Source organism: Callospermophilus lateralis, chromosome 3 (genome assembly GCF_048772815.1).
Source record: "Callospermophilus lateralis isolate mCalLat2 chromosome 3, mCalLat2.hap1, whole genome shotgun sequence".
Classification (NCBI taxonomy): domain Eukaryota; kingdom Metazoa; phylum Chordata; class Mammalia; order Rodentia; family Sciuridae; genus Callospermophilus; species Callospermophilus lateralis.
Window position 1 is genome coordinate 168,868,261 of NC_135307.1, and position 27,666 is coordinate 168,895,926.

At 41.9% G+C, this 27,666-nt stretch overlaps 1 protein-coding gene across 1 annotated transcript in view; it reads right to left on the reverse strand.

The window, feature by feature from the left end:
• The window catches only part of Cds2 (CDP-diacylglycerol synthase 2), a 57,325-nt gene that overhangs the window by 5,120 nt on the left and 24,539 nt on the right, over window positions 1-27,666 (reverse strand). The window contains exons 2-9 of the mRNA XM_076851564.2: window positions 10,401-10,537; window positions 9,037-9,133; window positions 8,070-8,167; window positions 5,913-6,052; window positions 4,751-4,809; window positions 3,554-3,636; window positions 1,044-1,131; window positions 371-439 (exon numbers count right to left, since the gene is read on the reverse strand). Of these exons, the coding sequence (XP_076707679.2) occupies window positions 371-439; window positions 1,044-1,131; window positions 3,554-3,636; window positions 4,751-4,809; window positions 5,913-6,052; window positions 8,070-8,167; window positions 9,037-9,133; window positions 10,401-10,537 (771 nt within the window). The remainder of the gene's footprint in view (window positions 1-370; window positions 440-1,043; window positions 1,132-3,553; window positions 3,637-4,750; window positions 4,810-5,912; window positions 6,053-8,069; window positions 8,168-9,036; window positions 9,134-10,400; window positions 10,538-27,666) is intronic.

Below are 27,666 nucleotides of genomic sequence, written 5' to 3' on the forward strand. Positions count from 1 at the left end.
GGGCTGGAGAAGCTTCTCTCACCTCAGCCCTTACTCTTGGGTGTCACTCACCCTCATCTTGAAATACCAAATGCCTGGACAAAAACATTGTCTGCTGCTGAAGTATCACCATGCCTAGGGATGAGAGGGTTTACAAGGTTCCTTCTCTCACGACTGCCAAAACCCTGCCTGGAAACTGGTGGGTAAAGAACAGCCAGCACTACTGTACCCCTCACAGAGTGTTCCATGCTCATGCATCTCTTTGGGGCAAGGTAATCAGCAGGACAGAGTTCCTTGTCTAGTGAGACACACTCCCTACCCCTGCACAGGCCTTTGAAGTTGGAGTGAGGCCTCTGTCCCCTTTGCCACCCGGCTAGGAACCTCCACCTACCAGAAGGCCGAACACCACAGTAGCAAAGAAACCCCCAATGAAGCCTTCCCAGGTCTTCTTTGGAGAAAGCTGTGGACAGAGAGCACATTCTTAGCAAAGGATATCAGTGACTCAGGCTTTGGAAAGATTACTTGTGAAAAATATCTCTGTCATAAAACCCCTATTCTTAACCGGAGATATGAAAAATTGTGCTGTATCTGTGTAATAAGAATTGTAATGCATTCCGCTGTATTTTTTTAAAAAAATCAATTAAAAAAAAAAGAAACCCTATTCTTTTAACCACATTACCTTCTAAAATTTCCAAAACATGGCTTCCTTTTTCTCTAAATTATACCCTTCAGTTTCCTTTCTGTTTCAAATATTCTTATTATTAAACTACATACTAATTTAATCACAACACTCAAATCAGATCAACGCTCTGAGAGTGTGCTTTAAGTCCATAGAAACATTACGTTAGTTTTTTTTTTTTTTTTTTTTAATGAGTCGTTGTCAATGTTTTCGTTTGGCTTTTCCCTTACAATTAATTTACTACCAGTCTACCCCCAGGGGCACATGGTTATGTAGCCACAGTGCACACCAGCTAGATTTCCTTCTGTCTGCCACTTTAACCTACTCATATAGAAAGCACCATCCTACCCTCATGGTGATATTTTATGTTAGGGTGATCGTTTACCTTGATGAGTGGAGTCCGACCAAAGAAAAAGCCAAACATATAGGCCATGATGTCATTACAGATCACACAAGAAATGGGGACAATGAACCTAGGAAACAAAACAAAATAAGAACCAACTCTGCTACGATGACAGTACCTCAGAAGTCCACCAAACAATGCCATTCATAAATTCCAGAACCAAAAAGCTGATAGTACATTTATAACCTATTGTGGTATAAAATACAAAGAAAGTAAACACCAAAATCCATACATAATACTTGACACACAGCAGGCATTAAAATGTTTACTGAATGACTGCTGAATAAATGGAGAGTATCTATAAATGTCATTCTATTTTTTTATTATACAGTAATATATACACATAATACAAATATAAATTGTAAAAGGAGAAAAAAATTTTTTCCTTCTTCCCCCCATCCCTATCTCCAGTCTCCAAAATAACCACTTTTACTCTTACCTAATTTTTTTCAAGTAGTTACCTGTACTTTTCTAAAACTATATATATATATTTGGTAGCTAACTTACTTTTTTCACTGCTTATTTCTAGCACTCGTGTGCCCTACTTTTCCCTAGGACAACCCTTGGAACAAAACCCCAATATGCACACCTATATTTCTTCTTTGCCCTCCTCTTGCTAACCCAATCACCCCCACCATGAAGACAGGTGGTGTTTATACTCATACCATTTCTTCCCTCACTCTCCACCCTCAAGACACTTTTTAAAGTTTTTCTATTAATTTAACATGATAGAAATATCTTGATTTCCTGGCCCAGCAACTGTGGGCATGATTTCCTAACTTGCTGCTTAAGGGAGAAATCTGGAGTGTGTGAACCCTTCTCACTCTGTCTTCCAAACTCCACATTATTTACTTTGTCAAGGCTTGTAGAACAGTCTCTATAACAATGCACGATAACAATGATTAAACCTTCACTGGAGGGGCTGGGGATGTGGCTCAAGTGGTTGCGCGCTCGCCTGGCATGCGTGCGGCCCGGGTTCGATCCTCAGCACCACATACAAAACAAAGATGTTGTGTCCGCCAATAACTAAAAAATAAATATTGAAATTCTCTCTCTCTCTCTCTCCCTCTCTTTAAAAAAAAAAAAAAAAAACCTTCACTGGGAGACTTTTTTGGGGTGGGGACGGTACTGGGGATTGAACTCAGGGGCCATACCCACTGAGCCATATCCCCAGTCCTATTTTGAATTTTATTTGGAGACAGGGTCTCACTGAGTTGCTTAGTTCCTCACTATATTGCTGAGGCTGGCTTTGAACTCACAATCCTCCTGCCTCCGCCTCCTGAGCCACTGGGATTACAGTGTGCACCACCACACCCGGCCTTCACTGGAGAATTTATATTAGTCACTATTGACTCAACTAACTTGTTTAGCCATGAATCTGAGGACTTAGCACATGCTACTCTTAAGAAATGCATAATAAGGGGGCTGGGGTTGTGGTTCAATGGTAGAGTGCTAGCCTAGCACATGTGAGGCCCTGGGTTCGATCCTCAGACCACATAAAAATAAATAAATAAAGATATTGTGTCCAACTAAAAAATAAATATTAAAAAAAAAAGAAATGCATAATAAGAACACTGAAATTTGAAAAGGAAATAGTACCTACTGAGGCCTTTATAATTGCTTTAAATATAATAATGCCCAAAGCTAACATTTATATGAGCTAATTAATCTCTTTAGATTTGCTGACTTGTCGGTTCCTCAGGAGGTGAATATAACTACATTCTAACTCTAACATTTGAACAGAGAGGCAGTCTGGATGTGACCCACAATACTTAAGCATGTCTCTCATTACCTGAAGATGTGCCTTTACCTTCCCACTAAGATCACCTAGCTTCTTAGCATCCTGCTGATTCCTATCAATGCTGACACATTTCCTGTTAAAACCACTATGCTTCTAAAATTAAATCTACTCAGTAACAGTATAATGTTCTTCTGACACACTGCCCGATTCTACCTGCTAATATTTTATTTAAGATGGTTCTTGCTTCTTCCTCATCAGCTTTGGCGTGTTAGATAACATTCAGCTATTAACCCGCTTGCTCCCATTTCTTTCTTCCAGGTGTTGAATTTACACAATTTTCAAGGCTCTTCTATAGTCACTGATATATTCAATTTGTTTGTAACTATTAGCAGTTCACAATTTTCTAGGAACTCCTGAATATTCCCTCTAGGTTTTCAAATGTGTTGCTGTACAGTTATAAATTTTGATCAAATATCCCTGTACCTGTTAGTCTAGAACAGATTTTTAGAATTTAGGTCCTGACCAGCAGCATCAGCATCACCTGGGAATGTACTAGAAAATGCAAAATTTTAGGCCCTACCCTAAATCTACTGAACCAGCCATCTGTGTTGTAACTAGCTTGAAGGCTATTCTGAATAGCTCAAGATGAGAACCACTGGTTTGGAAGGGAAGGCAGGGGTTCTTAGCCTATGTGTATGTAAGAAACACCCACAAAATAAAAGGGAAAATGTTCCCGGCTGCCATCACTCACCAGATCATTCCTTCAAACAGATTGTGGATAACAAGATGCGACTGAGTTACAACAATCAGTAATGTTACATGGGTCCACCCAAACTGCAAAAGAAGAAAAACTATCAAGTTTACCTTAAAAATAACTTTAAAGAACAGAAAACTGGTGACAAACAGAAAAAAGATCTGCTTCTGTACCTGACTTACTGGAAGTAAAAAGATACAGAACAGGCTGCTGAGAGTAACACTTTGTCCCTCCCAATAAGAGTCCCATCAAAAGCTAGGACTGGGAGTGGGGTTGTGGCTCAGGAGCAGTGTGCTCGCCTAGCATGCGTGAGACACTGGGTTTGATCCTCAGCACCACATAAAGTAAAATAAAGAAAGGTATTGTGTCCACCTATTACAGGCATGCTCTGCTGGCTGGGCACAGCAGAGCATGCCTGTAATCCCAGCAACTCAGGAGGCCGAGATATGAGGATCACAAGTTAGAAAACAGCCTCAGTTGGGCTGGGGATGTGGCTCAAGCGGTAGCGCGCTCGCCTGGGATGCGTGCGGCCCGGGTTCGATCCTCAGCACCACATACAAACAAAGATGTTGTGTCCGCAGAAAAAACTAAAAACTAAATGTTAAAATTCTCTCTCTCTCTCTAAAAAAAAAAAAAAAAAAAAAAGATGCTGTGTCCACCGAAAACTGAAAAATAAATATTAAAAAAACCTCTATTTAAAAAAAAAAGAACAGCCTCAGCAACTTAGTGAGTCCCTGTCTCAAAATAAAAAATAAAAATATAGCTCAGCAATAAAGCACCCTAGATTCAATCCCCAATACTAAAAAAAATAGGGCCTGGATAGCCTAATAGTGAGTCCTATGCTCTGACGCATGGGTACTTTTTATTTTCATAGTATTTACTAAACTCTTAGGGCACTCAGAGAGATGGTCTCAAGGTTCCAGATACATACAGAATAGATCACATTCCAGAGTTTTGATTTGTCACAGAAAGCATGAAAGACCTGTTGAGTTTCTGCAGATCTTTAATTAAATCAAGAATTCATTTTCTCTCTCCTTCTCCCTTCCCTTCTCTCCCTCCCTCCCTCCCTCTCCCCACCACACACACACACACACACACACACACACTCACACACACACTCACACACTCACTCTCTCTCTCTCTCTCTCTCTCTCTCTCTCACACACACACACACACACACACACACACTCTTACCATGTAGAATTGTAGTCGGTAATGCTTCTTGACCAGACTCAGTACAAACATGCAGAATCCTAGTTTGGAGGAGGAGGAATGAGTTAAGTAAATCACACTCTATGTTTACCTTTCTTCTAGTCATTTCATTTAGCTGTGTTAAATAATAGCCCTTTAATTTTTTCACAGGAGTTAACCAGTGCATAATTTCAAAGACAAGAGCAGAAAAACTACTGCAATAATCCTGCAGTTTTAATTCTAGATCACAGAAGAGGTAACTGAGACTTAGATTTAAATTCTGCTGGGCAGGGTATTACCAACTGTAATTCCAGGTACTTGGGAGATGAGGCAGTAGAATCTCAAGTTCAAGGCCAGCCTTGGCAATTGAGCAAGAGCCTGTCTCAAAAAATTACAAGGGCTGGGCGTGGTGGTACATGCCTGTAAACCCAGCACCCCAGAAGGATGAGGTAGGACAAATTCAAGGCCAGCCGTAGTAACTTAGTGAGGGCTTAAGCAACTCAGCAAGACCGATTTCAAAAATTAAACAAACACACACACACACACACACACACACACACACACACACACACACGGGGGCTGAGGATGTAATCCAGTAGCTAAGCACCCCTAGGTTCAATCCCTAGTACCAAAAAATTAATTAATTAATTAATTAATTAATCAATCTAAAAAATAATACTTTTTATTGCAGTTCTGTGGTAAGAGTGTTGCCTAGCATGTTCAAGGCCCTGGGTTCAATCCCCAGTGTCACAAAATAAAAAGAAAGATTAAATTCCTTGCCCACTGAGGTTGTAGAGTCTTTTCAAAGGCAAATCAAGTGAAACTTCCACCACACTGCAATGTTTCTCAAGGTTGCTCAGTGTACGACCGAGTCCTCAGTTTGCTCCCCAGCACAGTCCCAGCTATAAAACTTTAAACAAGAATTCCCCAACTCGGGGTTGGGGTTTTGGCTCGGTGGGTAGAGGGCTTGCCTAGCACGTGTGAGGCACTGGGTTTGATTCTCAGCACCTTATATAAATAAATGAAAAAAATAAAGGTCCATCAACAACTAAAAATATATATATGAATAATTTAAAAAGAAAAAAAAAAGAATTTCCCAACTCCTTCTCCACAAACAGATGAAAACAATACAGACACAAGAACTGGTGAAGCAATCAATGCATACCTGTTAGATAGAGGGTAAAGGAAATGAATCGATGGTATTTACTGAGAATCCGCAAAGGCTCCTCTCTCTGGACCAGGGTGAAGAAGTAATCCGTCACTGTCTCGCCATAGAAGAAATAGTTTACACACAGTAGAAAGTACCTAGAAATGAAGACAGGGCAGTGCCGCAGAAGCACATGCAGCCTCTCCTTTACAGCAGAGCCCTCAGAAAGCACTGAAGGAAGGACATAGAGCAGCAGCCCCATCTGCCTGGAGACCCAGAGACAGATCACAGAGGGACGAGCAGATTACAGTTCCCTGCTCTCTGCTAACACTGTAGGTGAGTTTATTCTAGAAACTTGTGGCAGCTTTTATTAACTTTCCCTTTTCACAAACTTAGGGTTTGGTTTTTGCCCCTCTTGTGGCATTCCCATATCTAACCTGAGAATCCTCTAAAACGTGCCTCACTCTGCCTCCCCAGACTCGATCCCGCTCTTCCCACACAAAAATTCCTCTTCTATCAAAAAGGCCCATCCTCCCCCTTCCTCACCTGGAACATCCTCTTCATTATCCATTTATTCATTCATTGCTCAAACACCATTTTCTTCATAAAACCTTACATGGTCTAACAAGCTATCTACCTCTCCATTTATTTCTAAAGCAAGTAGTCTAGTCTTTGCTCATTTCACTAGGCAGTTAGTTATACTCCATCTCGGGGCATCTCCCACTTGGAAGCCTGGCTCTGACACATACTCTTTCACTAGATTAACTCTGCACTTGTTTACATCCTCTTTCAAGGGAGTGCTGTGAGGCAAGAAGTCATGGCTCACTCTTGTGTAGTAGCCTCCATGATGATTCTGAGTATGGGACCAGGCAGAACCATTCACCCCAAGCCTGAGGATTCAAGGGAGGGAAGGGAAGAGACATTTTCTCTTTCCTTCTTTTTTAAATTGTGAAGTTCAGAAACTCATATTTAGGGATGGAGTTGTAGCTCAGTGGTAGAGCACTTGCCTCGCAAGTGTGAGGCGCTGGGTTCAATCCTAGCACCACATAAAAACAAATAAAGGCATTGAGTCCACATACAACTTAATTTAAAAAAAAAAAAAACACATATTTAGTTTATTTTCTGTTCATGAAAAAGTCTTTTGGAAAGTGACCACAGCTAGAGGTCAGGCTCCTGAGTATATTAACAAAATTCAAAACACAGCTGTCCTCCTATAGACCTACATCTTAACTGCCACAATAGAGACCTACACCCTAAGCCAGGGAGCAATCAAAGATTCATCTGGAGGCTGGGAGGCAGTGTGTATTGTTGGGTGATAGGGAGACATCATGGAAGGATATGTCCAGCCTAATTCTGAGCACATTAACTCCCACAGTCATGACCAAGCTGCGGGGCACAAAACCCTACTGTCCTGCCCGCTAAGTCACAAATAAACTGGGGTTCCAGCATAGTGGGGTAGAAGAGTCTATGTTTGCTATCAGTCTTCTCAGAACTATGTGATGCTCTGCTCAAATGTCACCACTTGAAAAGAGTGTGGTCAAGAAAGCAAAGTTTCTAATCAGAAAGGAGTCTCAGATATCATCTGCAGTACAGTTCTTTATTTTGTTTTTGCTTTATAGCAGCCAAGTCCTTTTCTAGAGAAGGAAAAAGCAGAGTGTCTCTGGAAGATTCCAGATCCTGTGCTTTCAGTTTCATCCTGCTCATATGGCACCCTGAGTACCTCCAAGGAAGTAGGACTCCAATCCCACCATTTGAAAACAACTGAAAAAAAAGTCTTAACCATCTGTTTTAGTGATGGCGAAACCAAGTTCCCAAGACAGCAATATATGCAACCTGACAACCCCAAAGACCCGAGGGGAATGCTGGGATGCTACAGCATGAAAAATATACTGAGCTAGAAAGCTGGAGGGGCCAAATACTATCCCTGTCCCTAAAGTCTAGGAACCCCAATACCACTGCAAATCCTCTCAGACAGCCATCTGATTTCTTCTGAGGAAGACTCCAGACTCCTAGTAGCTACTGAAGACTCAAAACAGCCACAAAGTTTGGTCTGTGAAAGGCTCAAAGGTTTTGTACAAGTCTAAAGTGGGCACTCTATCGTGTCCCACCATCAATGTAAATACATGCCACAAAACACATCATCTAAATCGGGGCCCTCTGGGTCAGAGATCTTACCAGCTGAGGGTCCTGAACCAGGGCAGGTCATAGGAGTGGTAGACATTGTAGCCAATAGTGATTATCTCATGGAAACACTTAATCTGAACACACATTACCTGCAAAACACAGAAGAATTAGAACACTCTTCTTATTATCTTCAGAAACAAAAAACAACAGGTCACAGGTCCTAAGCAAAATCACTAAATAAAAACTTCAGTTTTCAGGATGATCCCACTCCCCTCCTCCTCAACACTATTCCACAAGGCAATGCTCTGTCAGAGGAAGTAGCTTCACATGGCTGATGTTCAGATTAACTTTTTATTCTAGAACCTCCCAGAACTCAAACAATTGTGTCCCCATTTGATTTTGGTAATAAATATTTGAAAAACCCCAACTGCTCTGCTCAGCAGCCAACTGTCATCATCTGGCCCTTTCCATAACAGCAGGAAGACCAAGAGCAATCTGTGGACTGCGACTTCTTAACAAAAGCTCTAAGCCCTCAAGTGAGGTTCCAGAAGAGCAGGAAACAAAACCAGGAATCACAGAAACACATAGCCAGGGTCACAGTTAAACTGTAATAATAAATTCAATATTAAAAACGAAGCGAGGGCTGGGGGGCTCAAGCAGTAGCATGCTCGCCTGGCATGCACAGGGCGCTGGGTTTAATCCTCAGCACCACATAAAAATAAAATAAAGATGTTGGGTCCACTGAAAATTTAAAAATAAATATTAAAAAAATTAAAATAAAATAATTTTAAAAAAACACGAAGCGACATCTTTAACTACAAATAACTGGCCTATGCCAGTAATCTCCAGTTAGCTACTGAAAGATGAGAAGTCACAGATGGTCTAAGGCTTAGAAGTATTCTGAGGAGCCTGGAGCCTCACTGAGTTGCAGAGCCAACCCAATATCTGGCACTAAAGACAACTAATCCTGTAGAACAAACAGAATGTAAAATTAAAATGACATGCAAATGGCACTTACAATCATCATTAAAACCATTGGTCCCAGGTAAATGATGATGAAGAAAAATGCAATCATGGCCAAAGACAGGATGCCTCTCACCCACCAGTTCTTCCATCTAGGTGAGAAACAGGGAAAGGAGAAAACACCAGTTAGGAGCCCAGAAAGAACTACAGCACAAACCTAAGGGAAATGGCTCTTTCTGAGTCTGGTGGGCCCTGGGCTTAGTTATTATCAGGCTATCTCCTTTACCTTGACAAGGCACTGCCACAGGATGGTGGAGCAGAGCATTAGCACCAATGCATCTCACCCACAACCAAACTCAGCAGGTGCTCCAGGGCCTACAGAAAATATGCTCAGCTTTCGTCCGAAGTAAAGACCAGGCAAAAAAAACAGAGATATAATGCCCACAGCTTCTGCATCTACTTGGATGACTTCTATGGCCATCTAGCTAAAGAAAAACCTCTGGGCATTTTCCTGCAACAGAATTCCACAATTCCACACTGCACTTCCCTGTATTATCACACTGATGGTAATAATATTAGGCAAAGACAATAACAGCTATCACTAATAAACAAACTAATAAACTTTTTGGGTTTTTTGTTTTGTTGGGGTTTTTTGGTACTTTGGACTGAACACAGAGATGCTTTGCCACTGAACTACATACTCAGCTCTTTTCATTTTTTGAGATAAGGTCTCACTAAGTTGCTGAGGCTGACCTTAAACTTATGACCCTCTCAACTCAGCTTCCCCAGTAGCTGAGATTAACAAATGTATGTCACCATGCTCAACCTGCACAAGGCATTTTTATAAGAATTTTACATATATTATTAATTCAATCCTCAACACAACTAGCTTTTTACAATTTTAAAATAGATTTTAATCCAAATGGTATTTTTAAAAATTGACACATAATATTCATACATATTTTACTGAAGAAATGAGAGAAACAGGTCACACAGCTATCAAATGGTGAGGCTAGGACTAGAGTCCAGGAGTCTGGCTCCAGGCTCCATGCCCTTAACCACTGCATAATACAGCTTCTCCAAGGGACAAGGTGGCAGGCCTGCATAGGAATGCTTTTAGATAATGCTTTGGGGGTCTTACAATTTGTGTTTTTTATCTACTCACAAAACTGTTTTTAGAAGGACCAACTTCTCAAGAGCCAAAAATTTTACCCAAGGATTCAAATAAGTTGAAATGTTTCCCACCTTTTCCTGGAGAACTTAAGGAACTGTTCATAGTGGAAGTATATGAAAGAGAGAAAACGAAATCTTGAACCAGAAATCCTAAGACCTAAAGTATTTCATGGCATACTAAACATAGTGCATGTTAAACATAGTGCAAAGACCCCCACAAATACCTGCCTCACTGAGCCACATTACCTTGAAGACAAATTGGAAAGGGCTCTGTTGAGGACCTCTGGGGTGTCATCTACGGAGGTTGGCGGGGGAGCTGGTTCCGCTCGGCTCTCACTGTCTGATGCAGTCTCTCCATCTACCTTTGCTTCTGACTCTGACTCCTACGTGGCAGAAACACAGAAGAGGAAACAATCAAAAATGCCAGACTATTGAGAAGTGTGTACCTCTCCTGAGAGAGCTGTGTGAAAAGACCCCAAACAGGGCCTGGCAGTCAAGTAAAAGAACAGATGGGACACACAGCCATCTCAACAGTGTTCTGATATATGCCAAGGTGGCCGCACTCTGTTGGAAGAGAAGCATGCATCTACACCACATGCAATCTGTTTAAGCCCCCTGGGTGGGGGATACAAGAGAGATCAATTGTAGTCAAAGAAGGCAAAAAAGAGGCTGTGATATATTTCCTAGGAGCTTATCCCCGAACCTGCACAGGCACAGGTGTCCCAAGTGTATCCCCAAAAGCACTGGGCTGTAGGCACTCAGGACAATCCATCTATCTCTGAAAAATCCTCTCCACCAAGACCTGACTTTCACAGGGCACCACCTCTGCTCTGCCATGGCACACTATGGACTCTCAGGACTGCCACAGTGGCCAGCAGCACTGACCAGATTCTCTCAGAGGAAACCCAGTGTGGGGGCTTTTTCCCCCAGGGATACACAATGCCTCAAAGTCCAGAGTATGACCTCTGGACTTGTCAAGAACATCCTGTGAGAAGACCACCAGTGTGGAAGCCACACCTACTGGCTCACTCAAATCAAAGCTTGGCTAGACTGGTGCAGTTCTGTCTTCTGTCTGCCAACAGACCCTGAGCATAGCAGACTCTGCAATGTCATTCACACAGAGCTGCCAGACAGGCCCCACCACAAATGAAACACCTTCAGAGACTGACCCTGCCCCCAACCTGGGAAAAGGGCCAGAGTCATGCCAATCACAAACTCCACCCCAGGCTACTCTGAATCCTAGGAACCATCCTACTTCAGAGAGATTTTGGGGTTTTTTGATTGTTTGTTTGTTTGTTTGTTTTTGGTTTGTACCAGGAATTAAACCCAGGGGCACTTAACCACAGAGCTACATCCCCAGCTCTTTTTTTATGTTTTTGAGACAAGGTCTTGCTAAATTGCTTAAGGCCTCACTAAGTTGCTGAGGCTGGCCTTGAACTTGCAATCCTCCTGCCTCAGCCTCCTGAGTTGCTGGGATTGCAGACATGTACCACCATGCCTGGTCAGTCATTTTTTTTTTTTTTTTTAATATGGGGACTGAACCCAGGAGCATTCAACCACTGAGTCACATCCCTAGTCCTTTTTATTTATTTTTGAGACAGGGTCTCGCTAAGTTGTTTAGAACCTTGCTAAATTGCTGAGGCTGGCTTTGAATTTGTGATCATCCTGCCTCAGTCTCCCAAGCTGCTGGGATTACAGGCATGCACCACCACCATGCCTGGCCCAGAAGAACTAAATTTTAATTTCCCAGTGACTAACACATGATATTAGCACTATTTGAATGTATATTGGTCATTTGGATATCTGCTTTTTTGAAGTGTTCATCAAACTACTGGTCAGTTTTTTCTGCTGAATTTTCTGCCTCTTTTTTTATATTAATTTGTAGAATTTGTTTATGATCTCAGACTTCAGTACTTTCTGTCAATTTGTTGGTTTAGCCTGATGTTCTCCTAACCCTCAGACCTCTTGCCTATCAGAGCTGGCCACAATGCAAACTTCTTTGTAACTGTCTCCCCCAGATAACCATAAGCTCTCTTAAGACTGGAACACAACATTTTGTTCTCATTATTTCCCCAACCCTGGCCCACAGCCAAATGTTTACTAATGGATGGAAGGATGGAGAAAGACAGGAATTAATTCCAGGTATGGTAAAGAGAGAATCAGTTCCTGTCCTGACAAAGCTACTTCTAAGTTAATTTATACCACAGAGGGCCTTAGCTAAAGCAGAGTGCTGTTACAAAACAGAAAGCTGGCTTTGGCTTTAGATATGTCCTCCTCAGTAGGGAAGGAGCCACAGCTTCTGCAAACTAGAGCCAGGTGGCTCTGGACAAGTGATCCATATTCCTTTGTACTTTGGTGTCTTTATCTTAGGAAAGAAACCTAGTTAAGGGCTCTCCTTAGGTGGAGGGATTCTCTAAAGAGAGATAACCAAACTCCACAGCTCCAGAGGTTCTGAAACACAACAACACCTCCAGGATTGTCCCTCTCCAGTTAGGCAAAAGGGAAAACAGACATTGAAAATGGCTTCTTGGTCTTGTAATTCTCAAACCCAGGGCATTGCACATGCTAGGCAAGTGCTCTACTACTAAACTACATCCCCAGCCCCCAATTTCCATTCTTAAAATTTATACTCACACCCCACCTGCAACCACTAATACTCCAAAGTAATCATGCTGCATGATTATCTAACTCTGACCTCTAAACTTCGGGCCTTCAAAATGAGAGCACCTAAGCCCCCCCCCCCCCCCCACACACACACACACAAAGTTGCCACAAATGTGTTCCAGTAGCATCCAGAAGCCATAGGAACTAAGCCCAAGCACAACAGGCAAGAGGGCACTCTCACATGCACTGAAGGCCCTACATAAGGTTATTTTTAGCTTATCTCGCCTGTTGTCAAGGAAACTCACCAAAGCTACTGGGTCCCCAGCAGGGAAGGACAGCTCCAGCTCCAAGCTAAGAGTCTCTCTGAAACTTCCAGGTCCCTTTTATTAACCATAAGCCTAGCATCAAACCCTGTCAAAACTGACTCCTCGCTCCTTATAGGAAGGATAAACCGGTCATAAAGGAGTAAAAGGAGATACAGAATTCACACAAGGACACACAGTTGTTATTATCAAGACTTCAGGGTGAATGAGATGAACACTTAAGAAACGAAATAAAAGCTCTGGAGCAATGAGCTTGAAAGATTAACTTCCTAGATTTTACCTGCCTCTAAGCAAGTAACTTCAGGTTCTCAGGCCTCACCCCAGACCTACTTTAAGACTTCAGAGCAAGCCCATTCCTGGAGGCACCTTCTGGACAAGAGACTAGCACCTACACAGACCACCACTCTCCAACAAGCTGAGGCAGGACCAAACAGAAGGAAAGGGTGAATCCCTGTGTGGGGGAAAGGGCAAAGCCAAGGAGAAGGGCAAATCATCCTACTCTTCAGGTTTTGACCTCCAGGCCCCTTACCAGGGGATGGCAAGACAGGCAGATACCCAGGCAAACTTTCAGTTGGGGTCTTTGCTTTGTTTTGTTTTGGTGTTGTTGTTGTTGTTGTTTGTTTCTTTTTGGGAACTAGGGACGAACAGGGCTTTGCACATGCTTTGCCATTTTCTATCTCACTTTAGAAATACATTCCAGCCCAGTCTAGGCAAACTTTCTAGAAGGCAGCAGCAGCCATTCCGGGAAGCAAGCCCCAGGGCCTGCTCTGACACTCATCACTCAACAGAGACCTCCATCTCTGGTCTTCCTGGTAGGGAAAGAACTTTCTGTCCTCAGATGCTGTTGACAGGATCAAATGCAACATGGATAGAAGTCTATGAAAGCCACAAAGAGGGGCTGGGGCCTGGGCTCAGTGGAAGCGCACTTGCCCAGCATGTGTGAGGCACTGGGTTCGATTCTCAGCACCACATAAAAATAAATAAAATAAAGCTCTGTCAACAACAACAACAAAAAAAATTTAAAAAGGAAAAAAAGAAAGCCACCAAGGGCCTGAATAACAGCAGGTGCCTGGTGTGCACAGGCCTCCCATGTCCCTACTTCTCAGTAACCTGCCACAGCACAGGAACATGAAGAACCTTAAATATCACCCCAGGCAAACTGGGTAGCCTTTACAAAGAGGGCAGGTAAGGCAAAGAACTCTGGTCTGGCCTGGCTGGGGCTCATATACTAATTATTCAAGGACAGCATTTATCTGCCTGGCTTCCTCTTTCACATAGATAGTCCTAACTCAAAAACGATCCCTCCCCAGAGCTAACATATGAAGTAGTGTCTGAACCATGTAAGTTACCTGTGAAAGCAACAATACATGCTAGCACTCTCAAGTGGGATTCACTCAGCACAATGCTGAGCAGGTAGAGGAACTATTAGACCTAATTTACACTTATCTCATCCTCATTTTCTTCCCCATGTATCTCTGTTATGGACAAGTCAGCACACATGCACAAGTTAATAAATACCTGTATGTCAACTAGGGCAAGTGGTAAAAACATCATATATATGTTGGATGCAATGATCTGTCAGGGGCCAAGGGTCACTTGTCCACCAGTCCCATACTAAGCAGTGCCCAAAGATTTGTTACACTAAATGAGCTAATTAATTCTATTTGACCTACCATGGACCCAAGTGTCCAGACTGCACTGAGAATGACAGCACCCACTCCAACTTCCAGCTCACATCCCTGACACATGCCCTCCCCTGCTCCACAGAGGCCCCTGATACAGGACCAGACTGGTGCTCATTCCTGCCCAGATGGTGCTCTAGAACCAGCACAGTGCAGTGGGGGAACTGCTTCCTCCTTCCTTCCTTTTCAATCTCAAGGGCCCAGAGCAGAGGCTAAGCAGGGCGGACCCTCTCAGATTCCATCTCAACCACCGCCCATCCTCCCACAGTTCCTAAGCCATTTCCCAAGAGGGTAGCAATGCTGTTATAAACAGGAAATAAGAGTGCTGCTCAAACGGCAGGGTTGGGGTGGGAGTCGGGGGGACAGAGGCCTCCCTCCTATGGGTTCACAGAAGCCCTGTAGGGAAAGGAGGAAGCACTTGGGGTGATGACATATGGAGAATTCTGAGTAACAAGGGCCCAGTAAGAGTCATCAGCATTTTGGGAGAAATTCATACTCAAAAAGCTTCCTTGATTTGTGTTCCAGGGGCCCTCAGGCCTCCACCACCTCCTGCTTTCAGCAGGAGGCTGGGAGCATGGAGGGCACTGCACACAGAGAGACAGCAGTTGGGAGAGGAGTTCCTGTGTCAAGGTCTGAGTCTTCCTGGGGAGGGACCTAGCTCAGTCCACACAGCTAGGTAGAACTTATTTTCACTATTACTTTCTAGGCGGAAACCCTGTTTGGCTCCTACCTTCTCACTCCCTCTTAATTCTCAAGATTGCCTGAGGACTCACAAAAGCTTCCTGGGCAGCAATCTTTTGAAGCTCCCCTTTGGTCATCGACAGTGTCACCATCCTGCCTCAATATTTCTCCAGATTCTGTAATGATGCCACAAATGGCAACGATCAGAGCCTGAACTGAAAGAGTGTGGCTGGGGATGTAGCTCAGTGGTAAAGCACTCTCCTAACCAAACAAGCCAAACATACCCTGCCCACACCCATTTCTTTACAAGATGCATACTCCATTTTCTATTTCACTTTAGAAAAGATTAATATTGCATTTATGTCTGCCTAAGAGAAGCTAAAACCTGGGTAAAGCATCCATTAGGCTTTTATTTCTTCCTTCTTTCATGTTCAAGGAAATTTCACCTTTTTTTTTTTAAATATTTACTTTTTTTTTTTAGTTTTCGGTGGACACAACATCTTTATTTTATTTTTATGTGGTGCTGAGGATCGAACCCTGCGCTCTGTGCATGCCAGGCGAGCACGCTACCGCTTGAGCCACATCCCCAGCCCCCGGAAATTTCACTTTTAATTGGGGTTTAATGCACTAGGTGTTTATGCTTCCAATCGTTCTATCCTTACCACTGGCACTGCATTCAAATTCATGTTTCACTTACTGAGTGACTCCATAATTTAAAAGTCAGTTTTACACTATTTTATATGTAAATTGCAAGTCTTCTCCCGGAACAAAGTCATTAGTCTGAGCCTAACCTTTCTGCTAAATACCAACTCTGCCATCTTCAACAAGCCTGTGGCCATCTGCTAGGACAACTCCCCCACTTACGCAGACAGGTCTCTGGAAAAGAAACTGCTAAAAACAGAGGATTTTTAAGAAGTACCAGGGATACTTATGTGTCCCTCTCAATGAGAAAGCCAAGCAGGTTTTCCTCTGATTCATTACAGGAAGGGGGGGGGGGCATACACATACACATACACACACACACAAACACACACGTAAAGATATTGTGTCCACCTACAACTAAAAAATACTTTAAAATATGTATATAGAGAGAAAGAAAACAAAGATTTTATAGCTTTCATTTATATTTACCATTTGCCAGTTTTTTAAAACTAATCTGTGATATGATTACCACAGTCCTAAGCAGTCTTTATCTCAAATCTGCACTTTTAAAGGTATGACTTAGATGAAACACAGTAGAAAATTCACCTCTCAAAGATATACAGTACTTAGTTTAAATGTCCCTGAGAAGGGTATAGGCAAAGGTCCAGTGAAAGCAAAAGATTTTTTTGGTTGTGTTTTTGTGGGGGTTTTTTGGAGGGGAGGGCGGTAATTGGGGACTGAACCCAAGGGGCACTAAGATACATTCTAGCCCATTTTTAATTTTTTTTTTTTTTTCAGGGGTTGTGGGTACTGGGGATTGAACTCAGGGCACTGGACCACTAAGCCACATTCCCGGCCCTATTTGTATTTTATTAAGAGACAATGTCTCACTGAGTTGCTTAACGCCTCACTGTTGCTGAAGCTGGCTTTGAACTCACAGTCCTCCTGCCTCAGCCTCTCAAGTCACTGAGATTATAGGCAAGTGCCATCACACCCAGTTTTATGTTTTATTTTGAGAGGGTGATCTAGCTAAGTTGCTGAGGGCCTTAATAAATCGCTGAGACTGGCTTTGAACTTGAGATCCTTCTGCTTCAGCCTCCAGAGTCACTGAGATTACAGGCATGTGCCACCTCACCCAGCTAAAAGCAAAAGGTTTAAAAGTGAAGCTTGTTATACAATCTTAAATTAATATCTTTTCCTATTTTAAGAGCTAATCAAGGGACTGGAATTGTAGCTCAGTGGTGGAGTGTTTGCCTAGCACATGTGAGGCACTGGATTTGATCCTCAGCATCACATGAAAATAAATAAATAAAATAAAGGTATTGTGTCCATCTACAAAAAAAAAAAAAAGGAAAAAAAGCTAATTAACAGGGAGAGATCCTTACAAATGGAAGTTTGGTCTAAGGACACAGACTTATTACCTGATGTACAAGAGCATCTCAGGGTTAGAAAAATCATATTTGGAAAATCATATTTTGAAAATCTAGTTGATAAGTCCTTGTAAGCCAATTTGTTTTTTAATCAGATGTAGACCTTCGATGACAACAAAAAGCACTTTCAATACTCATCCAACCTGAAAAGTCTCCTTTAAGATTTCTAAAACTTGATGTTAATATAATTTCTGCCTATTGTGATTTTTAGAACTCTTTGTTAGAAGCTTGTATGCTGGCTGCACTAAAAGTCAATGCTAAGGGTTTACAGGGCTTTCTTTCCATAGACTCACCAATGAGTCAGATATCCCCTTTAACCAAGTAGCAGAAAAGAAAATGTCTCACGAGACAGGCAAAGGAACAGAAATAAAGACAGAACCTCTGTTTTTACAGTTTGCCAGCTATTGGGTACCCAAAGACAGAGGGCAAGGAAGCTAAAGCTCACTTGGAGTACACCCCAAATTTGGAATTCCAGAAACCAAAACAGCTCTTTCACAGATCTCTATCATGTGACACAATGAACAATAGATTATAAAATAGAGGACACAGACAGGGGAAGCCCATACAGTTGGTGAACAAGGTAAGGTCTACCAATCATGGCACACGGTGAATCAATAGTTCTGGTGGTCATTTGTCCATCTATGAGGTAGATCCATGTCCACCATCACCACTGTTTATCCCACTCTTTAGGACCCTCTAAAGGGGAAGACTTCTTCTCTTTCCTTTAATCCCAAATGAGTCTGAGAGTTAGCCCTTGAATAACTGCTTAAGAAAACAACTTGAATAATCAAGGTTTTTGTTTTTAAACACAACAGACCAGGGAGGCCGGGGTTGAGGCTCAGTGGTAGAGCGCTTGCCTAGCATGTGTGAGACACTGGGTTTGATTCTCAGCACCGAATATAAATATATAAAATAAAGGTCCATTGACAATTAAAAAATATTAAAAAAAAAAAAAAAGACAGCAGACTGGGGCGGGGGAGGGGTGCACAGACAGACTTGTTCTGTAGACAGGAAAAGAAAATGAACAGATATCTAATTTATATAGAGGACAAGACATGTTACAGGGTAGGGGGGACCAATTTCTTTTTAAATCCTCCATTTCAAAATAACTCTAATTATTTATTATACACCTGAGTGGTGAGTTCTTAGGGACAGACACTGAATTACCCATAATCTTGAAATTTGCATGCTTCAAAGGTTTTCTTGTGGTTTTCTGAAAAGAAAGAGAAAACAAAAAAATAGGACTTGGGGTACTTAAATTCCCTATGGGAATCAAACTTTGAAATCTGTCCCATACTGTAACCTCCAGGTTTTAAGTCTGCAAATTTATCAGCAATAGAAGTATTCTCATGCTATAAGCAGTTCTCTGAGTGTTTTACAGACCCTATCAGGCCCAAGAAAAGAGGTTCTTTATGAAAAGAATATCCTGAGAAGAATATCCCTATGATCTCAAGTAATCTAGGTGTACTTGAGAATTTAGAATTTTGTTGCTGCTGATGTTTGTTTTTTAAACAGTGAGGACACAAAAACCCAGTCTACGGAAAGAAAGCCCTGTTAACTTTTAGCCCTGTAAACTCTTAGTTTCTGAGGTATTTTGGGATAGGACAAAGTCAAGTAAGTGACGATACAAAGATTTGCTTATAGCTGACATTTTATCTCATGACCAAGAAGGACTTCAAAGGCCTTGTGGCAATCATGTCTAAAGTATAGCAATTGCTGTCCCCTGAAGGCGAGGTTGTCATTTCTGTTAGATAGTGCAAGCAGAGTAGGTTTATTTATCTTGACCGAAATAAGAGGTCAGGGGGCCGGAGTCATGGCTCAGTGGTAGAGCACTTGCCTGGCACTGGGTTTAATCCCCAGCACCACATAAAAATAAATAAAGATACTGCGTCCACCGACAACCAAAAAAATATTTAAAAAATAATAAGAAGTCAGACAGAGAGGAGGGCAGTTTCCTTCAGGGCTATATCTACTAAAGCAACAGGTTAAGATTGGAATAATTTATTTCTCCAAAACAAGTAGAGAATATAAAATAAACTCAAGAATCACATGGTTTTAGTTAAAACAAAGGACTCAGAGTGTTTCCTAGCCAACAGCAGTTGTAGTGCAGACCAGTCTAGCTGAGGCATGAAACATGAGACCGCAAAGGCAGCTTAGAGAAGGGAATGAGGGAAGCTAGCACAAGAGTTCCTTCTCAGAACTTAGATTCACAGCAGAAGTTTAAAGAATTAAGAGATTGGCCACTTACTGTATAGGGTCTAAATGTGGTGATTAATGGAGGTAGCATCCTTGATTATCACATCAAGGCCAGGTTCCTGCAACAAGGCCTCAGGTGAATCTCATGTTTGACAAAACAAGGGGACACTCAAGACACTGGGAGACCATCCCAGTGGCTTCCAGAGCAGCAGCTTGTGTTCCCTCTTGCCCATGAAGCAGGTATGCTGGCCAAAGGCGTCTCCTATCTTTGGCAGTTTTATGAATAAGCACTCATCTTCTAAGGCAGAAAAGGGCTTTTGGCCAAGAAAAGGAGAGACAGATTTAGCAAGACATCTGAGAAACCTACAAGTAATCCTGCAATACAGTGTAAGAACAGGAGAAGACAGGATTTTAAGGGAGATGATTAAGTTCCTTCAGTTTTAAACGAGTTCGAAGACTCAGAGATACCAAGGCTGGCACCCCACTGCCACTTGCATCTACACAGCTCCAGGTTTCCCCAGTCACCCAAAATGGGACCATGGCATAAAGGTGAATAGAGCTTATGCTCTTTGGCCTTTGAAAGTGAAAGAAGCAGAGGAAGAAATTAGAAGTACCAGAGCTTATACATAATAAGTCACAGCCAAGATAGAAAGAAAGTATTGGGGAAAACTTACCAAAGTCAGTGCCTCATGAACCACCCCATCTAGGTTGCCAGAAGAAGAGATGTCACGTTAGGTCCAAGGGGGACCTTGACTCAGGACAAGCAGGGTCCTTGGCTTACATAATGGAAAACAATTTCAGCATGTGTCAGAGACGCAAAGGTTTACTTGGGAAAGCAGAGACACATTCAAGGGAGAATGTGGGCTATCTTGAGAATGAAAAACTTCTGGGGGTAAAACAATACACACGCAAGGGAGAATGTGGGCCATCTCCAGAGGGAGAGATAGCAACTCTTTGGTGTGGAGTTATCAATATTTATAGAGGGACAGTTGCTAGTGGCTAAACTAAGGTGAACCCAGGGTGGAGTTACACAGTTGGCACCAGTTTTCCAGTGTTTGCGCACTACCCTCAAGTTACTTTTTGCAGGCAAGGGCATAGGTCAAGAGCACAGGTCAAAGGTGCAGACTAAGGACGTGGACTTGTCATGCTCAGGAATGCATGTTTTTCACTGCAAAGTCTCCTGGGCATGTCCTGCATTACAATAGCTCCTGGGCACTTCTCTTGTGAAACTCAATCTGTCTTTCCTTTTCTGTATCCTGAGATTTCTTGTCAGTACCATACTTTAGGATACTGTTTTCTGAGTCCCAACAGAATCATTCCCAATATGGCCATCCTGTCCTCTAAAAGCCTCACATCAATACTGGGATATATAGAAAGTAAATTTAGTTAAGCCAGGATACAAGAAGACATATGTGCAGCAGATTCACCTTTTTAAAATCCAACTGGGTGGTATATATACACAATGGAATATTACTCATCATAAAGAAGAATGAAATTATGGCATTTGCTGATAAATGGATGGAACTGGAGACTATAATGCTAAGTGAAATAAGCCAATCCCCAAAAAACAAAGGTTGAATTTTTTCTCTGATAAGCAGATGCTGACTCATAATAGGCAGGACAGGGTGGGCTGATTTACTGAATTGGACAGAGAGAATGGGATGGGAATGGGAAAGACAGTAGAATGAATCAGATATAACTTTCCTATGTTCATATATGAATATACAACCAATATAACTCCACATCATGTATAACCACAAGAATAGGAAGTTATATTCCATGTATGCATGATATGAAAAATACATTCTACTGTCATGTGTAACTAAAAAGAACAATTTTTAAAATTTTTTTAAATATTTATTTATTTATGTATCTTTAGTTTTATGTGGATACATTAGTTTTGTTTTTTTTTTAATGTGGTGCCAAGGAGGTGCCGAGGATCAAACCCAGTGCCTCATGCCTGTTAGGCAAGCACTGTACCACTGAGCCACCACCTCAGCCCCCCCTCTTTTTTTAATAAAATAAGAACTAACTGGCTGTGAACTATTTTGCCTCAGACAATACCATTTACAAAGAGCTACAGGGGCCTCTGCAGAGGATGCAGCACTGACTGCCATGGGTCCAGAAAGCCTTCCACAGAAGAGTACTTGTTCCCTGGAAAGCCACATGGGAGATGGCCGTAAGCTCGCTCGCCATGCCCATACTCCCACCTCTCAGGGACTCACTCCACTGATTAGCTTCCCTGTTCTCACTGCTTCCTCTCCACAGCCCTTACTTACACAACCTATACAGGTTCAACAACAAACAACTTCTGATAGCACATCTAACTGATAATGCACCTTCTTCCTCACTTTAGAAAGAAATCTTTGGGAAGTATGGGGGTATAGCTCAGGGGTAGAATGCTTGCCTAGCATGGGTGAGGCCCTGGGTTCAATCCCCAGTACCAGAGTGGTGGGGGGAACCTTTGTGAAGAGCCGACATATCACATCCCCTCACTGAGTGCATCACTTCTCAAACCACAGCAACACAACTCCATCCCTACCCATTCCACTGAAGTGACTCTCCCAGGTCAACAATGACCTCATCACTAAACCCTCTGGGAACTCTGTTTTGGTCTGGCTGAATTTCTCAGCAGCTTTCAATGCTATTATCAAACAAACAACATTCTTCCTTTGGCTTCTAAATAGCACATCCTCCTGGTTCCCCACCTGCCTCTCTAGCCTGGCCATCTGTAAATGGGCTTCTCTTTAGCAGTTTTCTCCTCCTCAGCCTGTCCCTAAATGCCAGCATTCCTCAGGGACTGGTCCCAAGCTTTCCTCTTCTCCCTCTACCACCGGCTCTCAGGCCTCAAATGTTTGGGGGTTTATTTTGCAGTGATAAGGATCAAACACAGGGCCTCACACATCCTGGGCAAGCATTCTACCACTGAACTACACAGTCCTCAACAATTCTTGAACTGCAGACCCATATATTCAAATGCTTACCAGATGTTACCATAGAATCCACTCCCACCCCACTCTTGACACAAGTCCACCTTCCCATTAAAAAAAAAAAAAATCTGATTGCCTAATTCCTTGTCATGAACTTCTACCAGAGATACCCTATGCCCACAGAATATGTCTAAACTCTTTCAAATGGCCTGTAAGCCCTTCTGGAATGGGAATCTTGTGTACCCTTCCAGCCTTGTCTCCTGAAGTCATTCTCAGAGTAGGTACCTAGAAAAGTTTCTTACTTTTAGGCCTTTTCTCATGGGTTCCTACCTAGAACACTCTGCAAACCACATTTTTCTGAAACCCACCTCTTCTGGCTAATTCTGATCTATCCTTTAAGAAACCCCTTTCTTGGGGCTGGGGTTGTGGCTCAACGGTAGAGTGCTTGCCTCACATGTGTGAGGCACTGGGTTTGATTCTCAGCACCTTATATAAATGAATGAATAAAATAAAGGTCCATCAACACTAAAAAAAATTTAAAAAAAAAAAAAAAAAAAAACCTGTTTCTCACCAAACCCTCCCTAATGCCTGGGTGTCTCTCAATCTTCCCTCAAGTGCACGCCTCACTGTGTAGTCTCCTCCTCTAGACCAGTATCTTTGAGTGGGCAGCCATATTGACTTCCTCACCACTGCACCCCCAGCACCTGGAACAAAGCCACTAAGTAGGTCACCACATTTGTACAAGCAAACACAGCCAAACATTCAGAGAGAATCCCAGGGTTTTCTTAAATGGCAGTTATAGATGGGCAACATTTTAGCATATTCAAAGATTTTTGTATTCTTAAATTTTTTGCATTCTATACAAGACATTACAGGATTTTGGCTGGTATTCCTACCTTCATCTCCCCTTCTTTATTAGCTATTGGGGCCAAATGTATCCTATGTGACAGAAGGGAATTTAAGGGCAGGATCTGGAGGTCCACAAAAGAGTTCAAAAAAAGAGGAATAGAACTACCACATGATCCAACTATCCCATTTCTGGGTACTTATCCAAAAGAAATTAAATGTACTGCCTAGGTAACCTGAGTTCCTACCCTGCCCAAATCTTCCTCATCTTTGAGAGCAGGATGCCTGTAGACCGGAAGCTCGCCTCCAGGAGGGATGCTGTCAACTGGCTGTATCGAAAATGGCTGCCAGAGAGCCCTCCAGACAACTTCTAACTTCATTATAATCTCATCTACATGCTAAATGACATCCTCCTAGCTCCAGGACAGCTGCTGACAAAAGCTATGAAAATGACAACCAGAGAGAACCATAAAAGAAGCAAAAAAAAGGAGAATTTAAGTGCAGGATTTGTAGGTTCACAAAATTCCCCCAATCTCTACCCATTCCCAGAAAAGACATAAATACCCATATTATCTTATTTCCTCCTTTTTTTTCTTCTCCATATCTATAACCTCCTGACACCAAATGGGTGAAAAAGTCCATTTGCAAGTTTGCTCCCACTTCTCCTATTCTTGGCCAAAAATATACATTTGTTGCTCAATCAGTACTCAGTTCCAGTAATGGTTCCACAATTTCAAGGGACAAAGGACCCAGTTTTAGAGTCAAAAATTGTGGGTAATACCTGCATTTCCATATTTACTGCAGCACTATTTACAATGGAAATACTATTCACAATAGTTAAAGTATGAAACTTGGTGTACACCTGAAATCCCAGCAACTTGGGAGGCTGAGGCAGGTAGATCACAAATTGGAGGCCAGTCTCAGCAATTAGTAAGACTCTGTCTCAAAATTTTAAAAATGACTAAGGATATAGTTCAGTGGTAATATGGTCCTGAGTTAAATACCAGGACCAAACAAAGGATATGGAACCAATTGTCCCTCATAGGTAAATGGATATAGAAAATGTGGCATACATACACAATGAAAAATTATTCAGAATAAAAAAATGAAATTCTGTTATTTACAACAAAATGGATGGAACAAAAGGCCATTATGTTATATGAAATAAGCCAGACTAGAAAGACAAGTACATGCTCTCACCTATATGGAAGCTTAAAAATCTTATTTCATAAGAGAGACTAGAATCATCATCACTAGAGTTAGGGTAGGGTAGGGGGCTGGAAGAAAAGAAAGAAGTTGGGCAACGGGTACCAAAATAGATTTAGATAGGAGGAATAAATTCTAATGTTCCACAGCACAAAAGGGTGCCTAGATTTCACAATTTATTATTTTTTTTTTCTTTTTTGTACCACAAATTGAACCCAGGGGTGCTTAGCCACTGAGCCACTTCCCCAGCCCTTTTAGTGTTTATTTTGAAACAGGGTCTTACTAAGTTGCTGAGGGTGGCTTTGAACTTGCTATCTCCTGCCTCAGCCTCTTTTTATAATAAACTAAAAGACAGGAATTTGAAAGTTCTCAACCCGGGGCTTGGGATGCAGCTCAGTGGTAGTGCTTGCCTATCCCCAGCACCACACACACACAAAAAAAGCAAAGAAAGTTCCCAACCCAATGAAATGACAAATGTTTGAGATGGAAATTCTAATTACTTCAATTTGATCATTACATATTATATGCACATATTAAATTATCACACTGTATTCTACAATATGAACAATTCTGTCAATTAAAAAGAAAAAAGAGAAAGGCTATTTGAAATCAGTTTTCAGGAATGCAGGGATTTCTAATTCAAATAATACTGTGTTACGTCCCAATCTCCACATAATTGCCAATCTCATACATTAAATAAAGAACCTACATATGTGACAGCCAGGCCTGGTGGCACATGCCTGTAATCCTAGCAACTTGGGAGGCTAAGGCAGGAGAATCCCAAGTTCCAGGCTAGCCTCAGTGATGACTACCAAAACAGACTTAAGAGGAATAAACTTTTTTTTTTTTTTTTTTGGTAGTTGTAGATGGACAGAATGCCTTTATTTATTTTATTTCTTATGTGGTGCTGAGAATCGAACCCAGTGCCTCAGGCATGCTAGGCAAGCACTTTGCCGTTGAGCTTCAGCCCCAACCCAGGAAGAATAAATTCTAATGTTCCACAGCACAAAAGGATATGTCAATTTCACAATAATCTACAAAGACATTTTATAATTTTATAACAATTCATAATAACTTTATAAAAAGTACTAGATGTGTAGTTCAGTGATAAAGTGCCCGATTTTTTTTTTTTTTTTTTTATCACAAATTGACCCCAGGGGTGCTTAGCCACTGAGCCACTTCCCCAGCCAGTGGTATGATTTTTTTTTTTTCAATCCCCAGTACCAAAAAACAGGGCAGGAATGGATATAGCTCAGTGGTAGAGTATCCCTGGGGTTTAATTGCCAGTACCAAAAAAAAAAAAAAAAAAAAAAAAAAAGAACTCTGAGATAATAATTCTGACTGTAAATAAAAAAAAACACATTGGACACCAATTCCAGTCTTCCTCCTTCAGTGTCTCCTTATTTATTTTACCACTATATTGAATTCTTAGGTAAAAACTAACCAATATTAACCATAGCCAGACCTATACCTGTATTGATGCAGTCGAAAATTCCATTAGGTATTTTTGTTATTTGACCTGTGAACTTTGTGTCTTGACAAAGTTCTTAGGTCTTTATATGCCTAAAATATAATATGTCTTCCTTAATTCATACTTCTGAATTGATAAGTGAAGTCTAGTGCTAACTGCTGCCTAATTTCATATTTGTAGGCTTAGCCCACCTTTCCAGCCCACGGATATTTTAAATGCTTATTTTTCTGACTTCTTGTGTACTCATCCAGCTGAGCTTTATGTTTCCTGCATGCTTTATCAGTGTATCATCAGTAGTTTCATCCAAGTCACCAATAATGGAAATGAAAAAGAAAACAACAGGAACTGGTATACGATGCGATTACAACGGTTATCCCCTCTTGCCCCCAAAACATGTACACATAGAAAACAGAATAGAAAATACAGCAGAAAGTTTGTTATTTGGGGGTATTGGGACTATGGGAGGTTTTAAAGACATATATTTGTTATTAAGGAATGTGATTACTTAAGAGAAATGTTTACCAAGAACAGATGAGGGTGGTGTCCTACCCTACTCAGTCCCCTAAGGCCTTTCCCTAAATTGATACTGATCATAAATTTCAGACAATGATGTGTGCTAGAAAGAACAGAAGGCGGGTGCAGTGGCTCACGCCTGTAATCCCAGCAGCTTATAAGGCTGAGGCTGGAGGATCACAAGTTCAAAGCTATCCTCAGCAAAAGGGAAGTGCTAAGCAACTCAGTGAGACTCTGTCTATAAATAAAATACAAAAATGGGCTGGAGATGTTGCTCAGTAATCAAGGGCCCCTGAGTTCAATCCCTGGTACTCCCCCCGCCCCCCCCCCAAAAAAAAAGCAGAGGGCCAGGATATAGCTCAGTGCTGGAGCACTAGCCTGGCATGTGTGAGATTCCTGGGTTCTACAGAAGGAGAAGGAAGACAAAGAGGAGGATCAACAGCCACAGAAAGCTTTCTATGGGTATGAGTATGAGGAATGGTGACAGGATTTGTGCATTATTTTAAATATGATGGTGAGAAAAAACCCCTCTGAAAAGCGTCCATATGAACTAAGATGGAGTGAGGTAGATGACTGAACTGTGAGATTCAGCTGGCATGAAGGTCTCAGGTCAGAAGTGAACCAGTAACAGATTACACAACTCACAGGCTTACATGGGTCTCTGGTCACACCATTCTGCCTTCCAGGTGTTGGTGTCATCTAACAGCTCCCATGAAGGTGCAAGCCAGCGCCATCGCACCCTGGCTATGTTTCCTCCCAGTCCCTTTTTCCTCAAACTGATGGGGGAGAACTTTCTCTCCCCACATCCTTCCAACCAGATTCTAGAGCTCTCATTTGATTTTACCATCCTAGGTCAAGTGCCTACATCTATAATAGTCAAGGTGAACATTAGCTTTGGTTGTGGTTTAATGCCTGCCTATTCATGAAACTGTCACTGTGGCAGACAGACAAGGATTAAAATCAACTAACCTATGCAGACTACTATAAA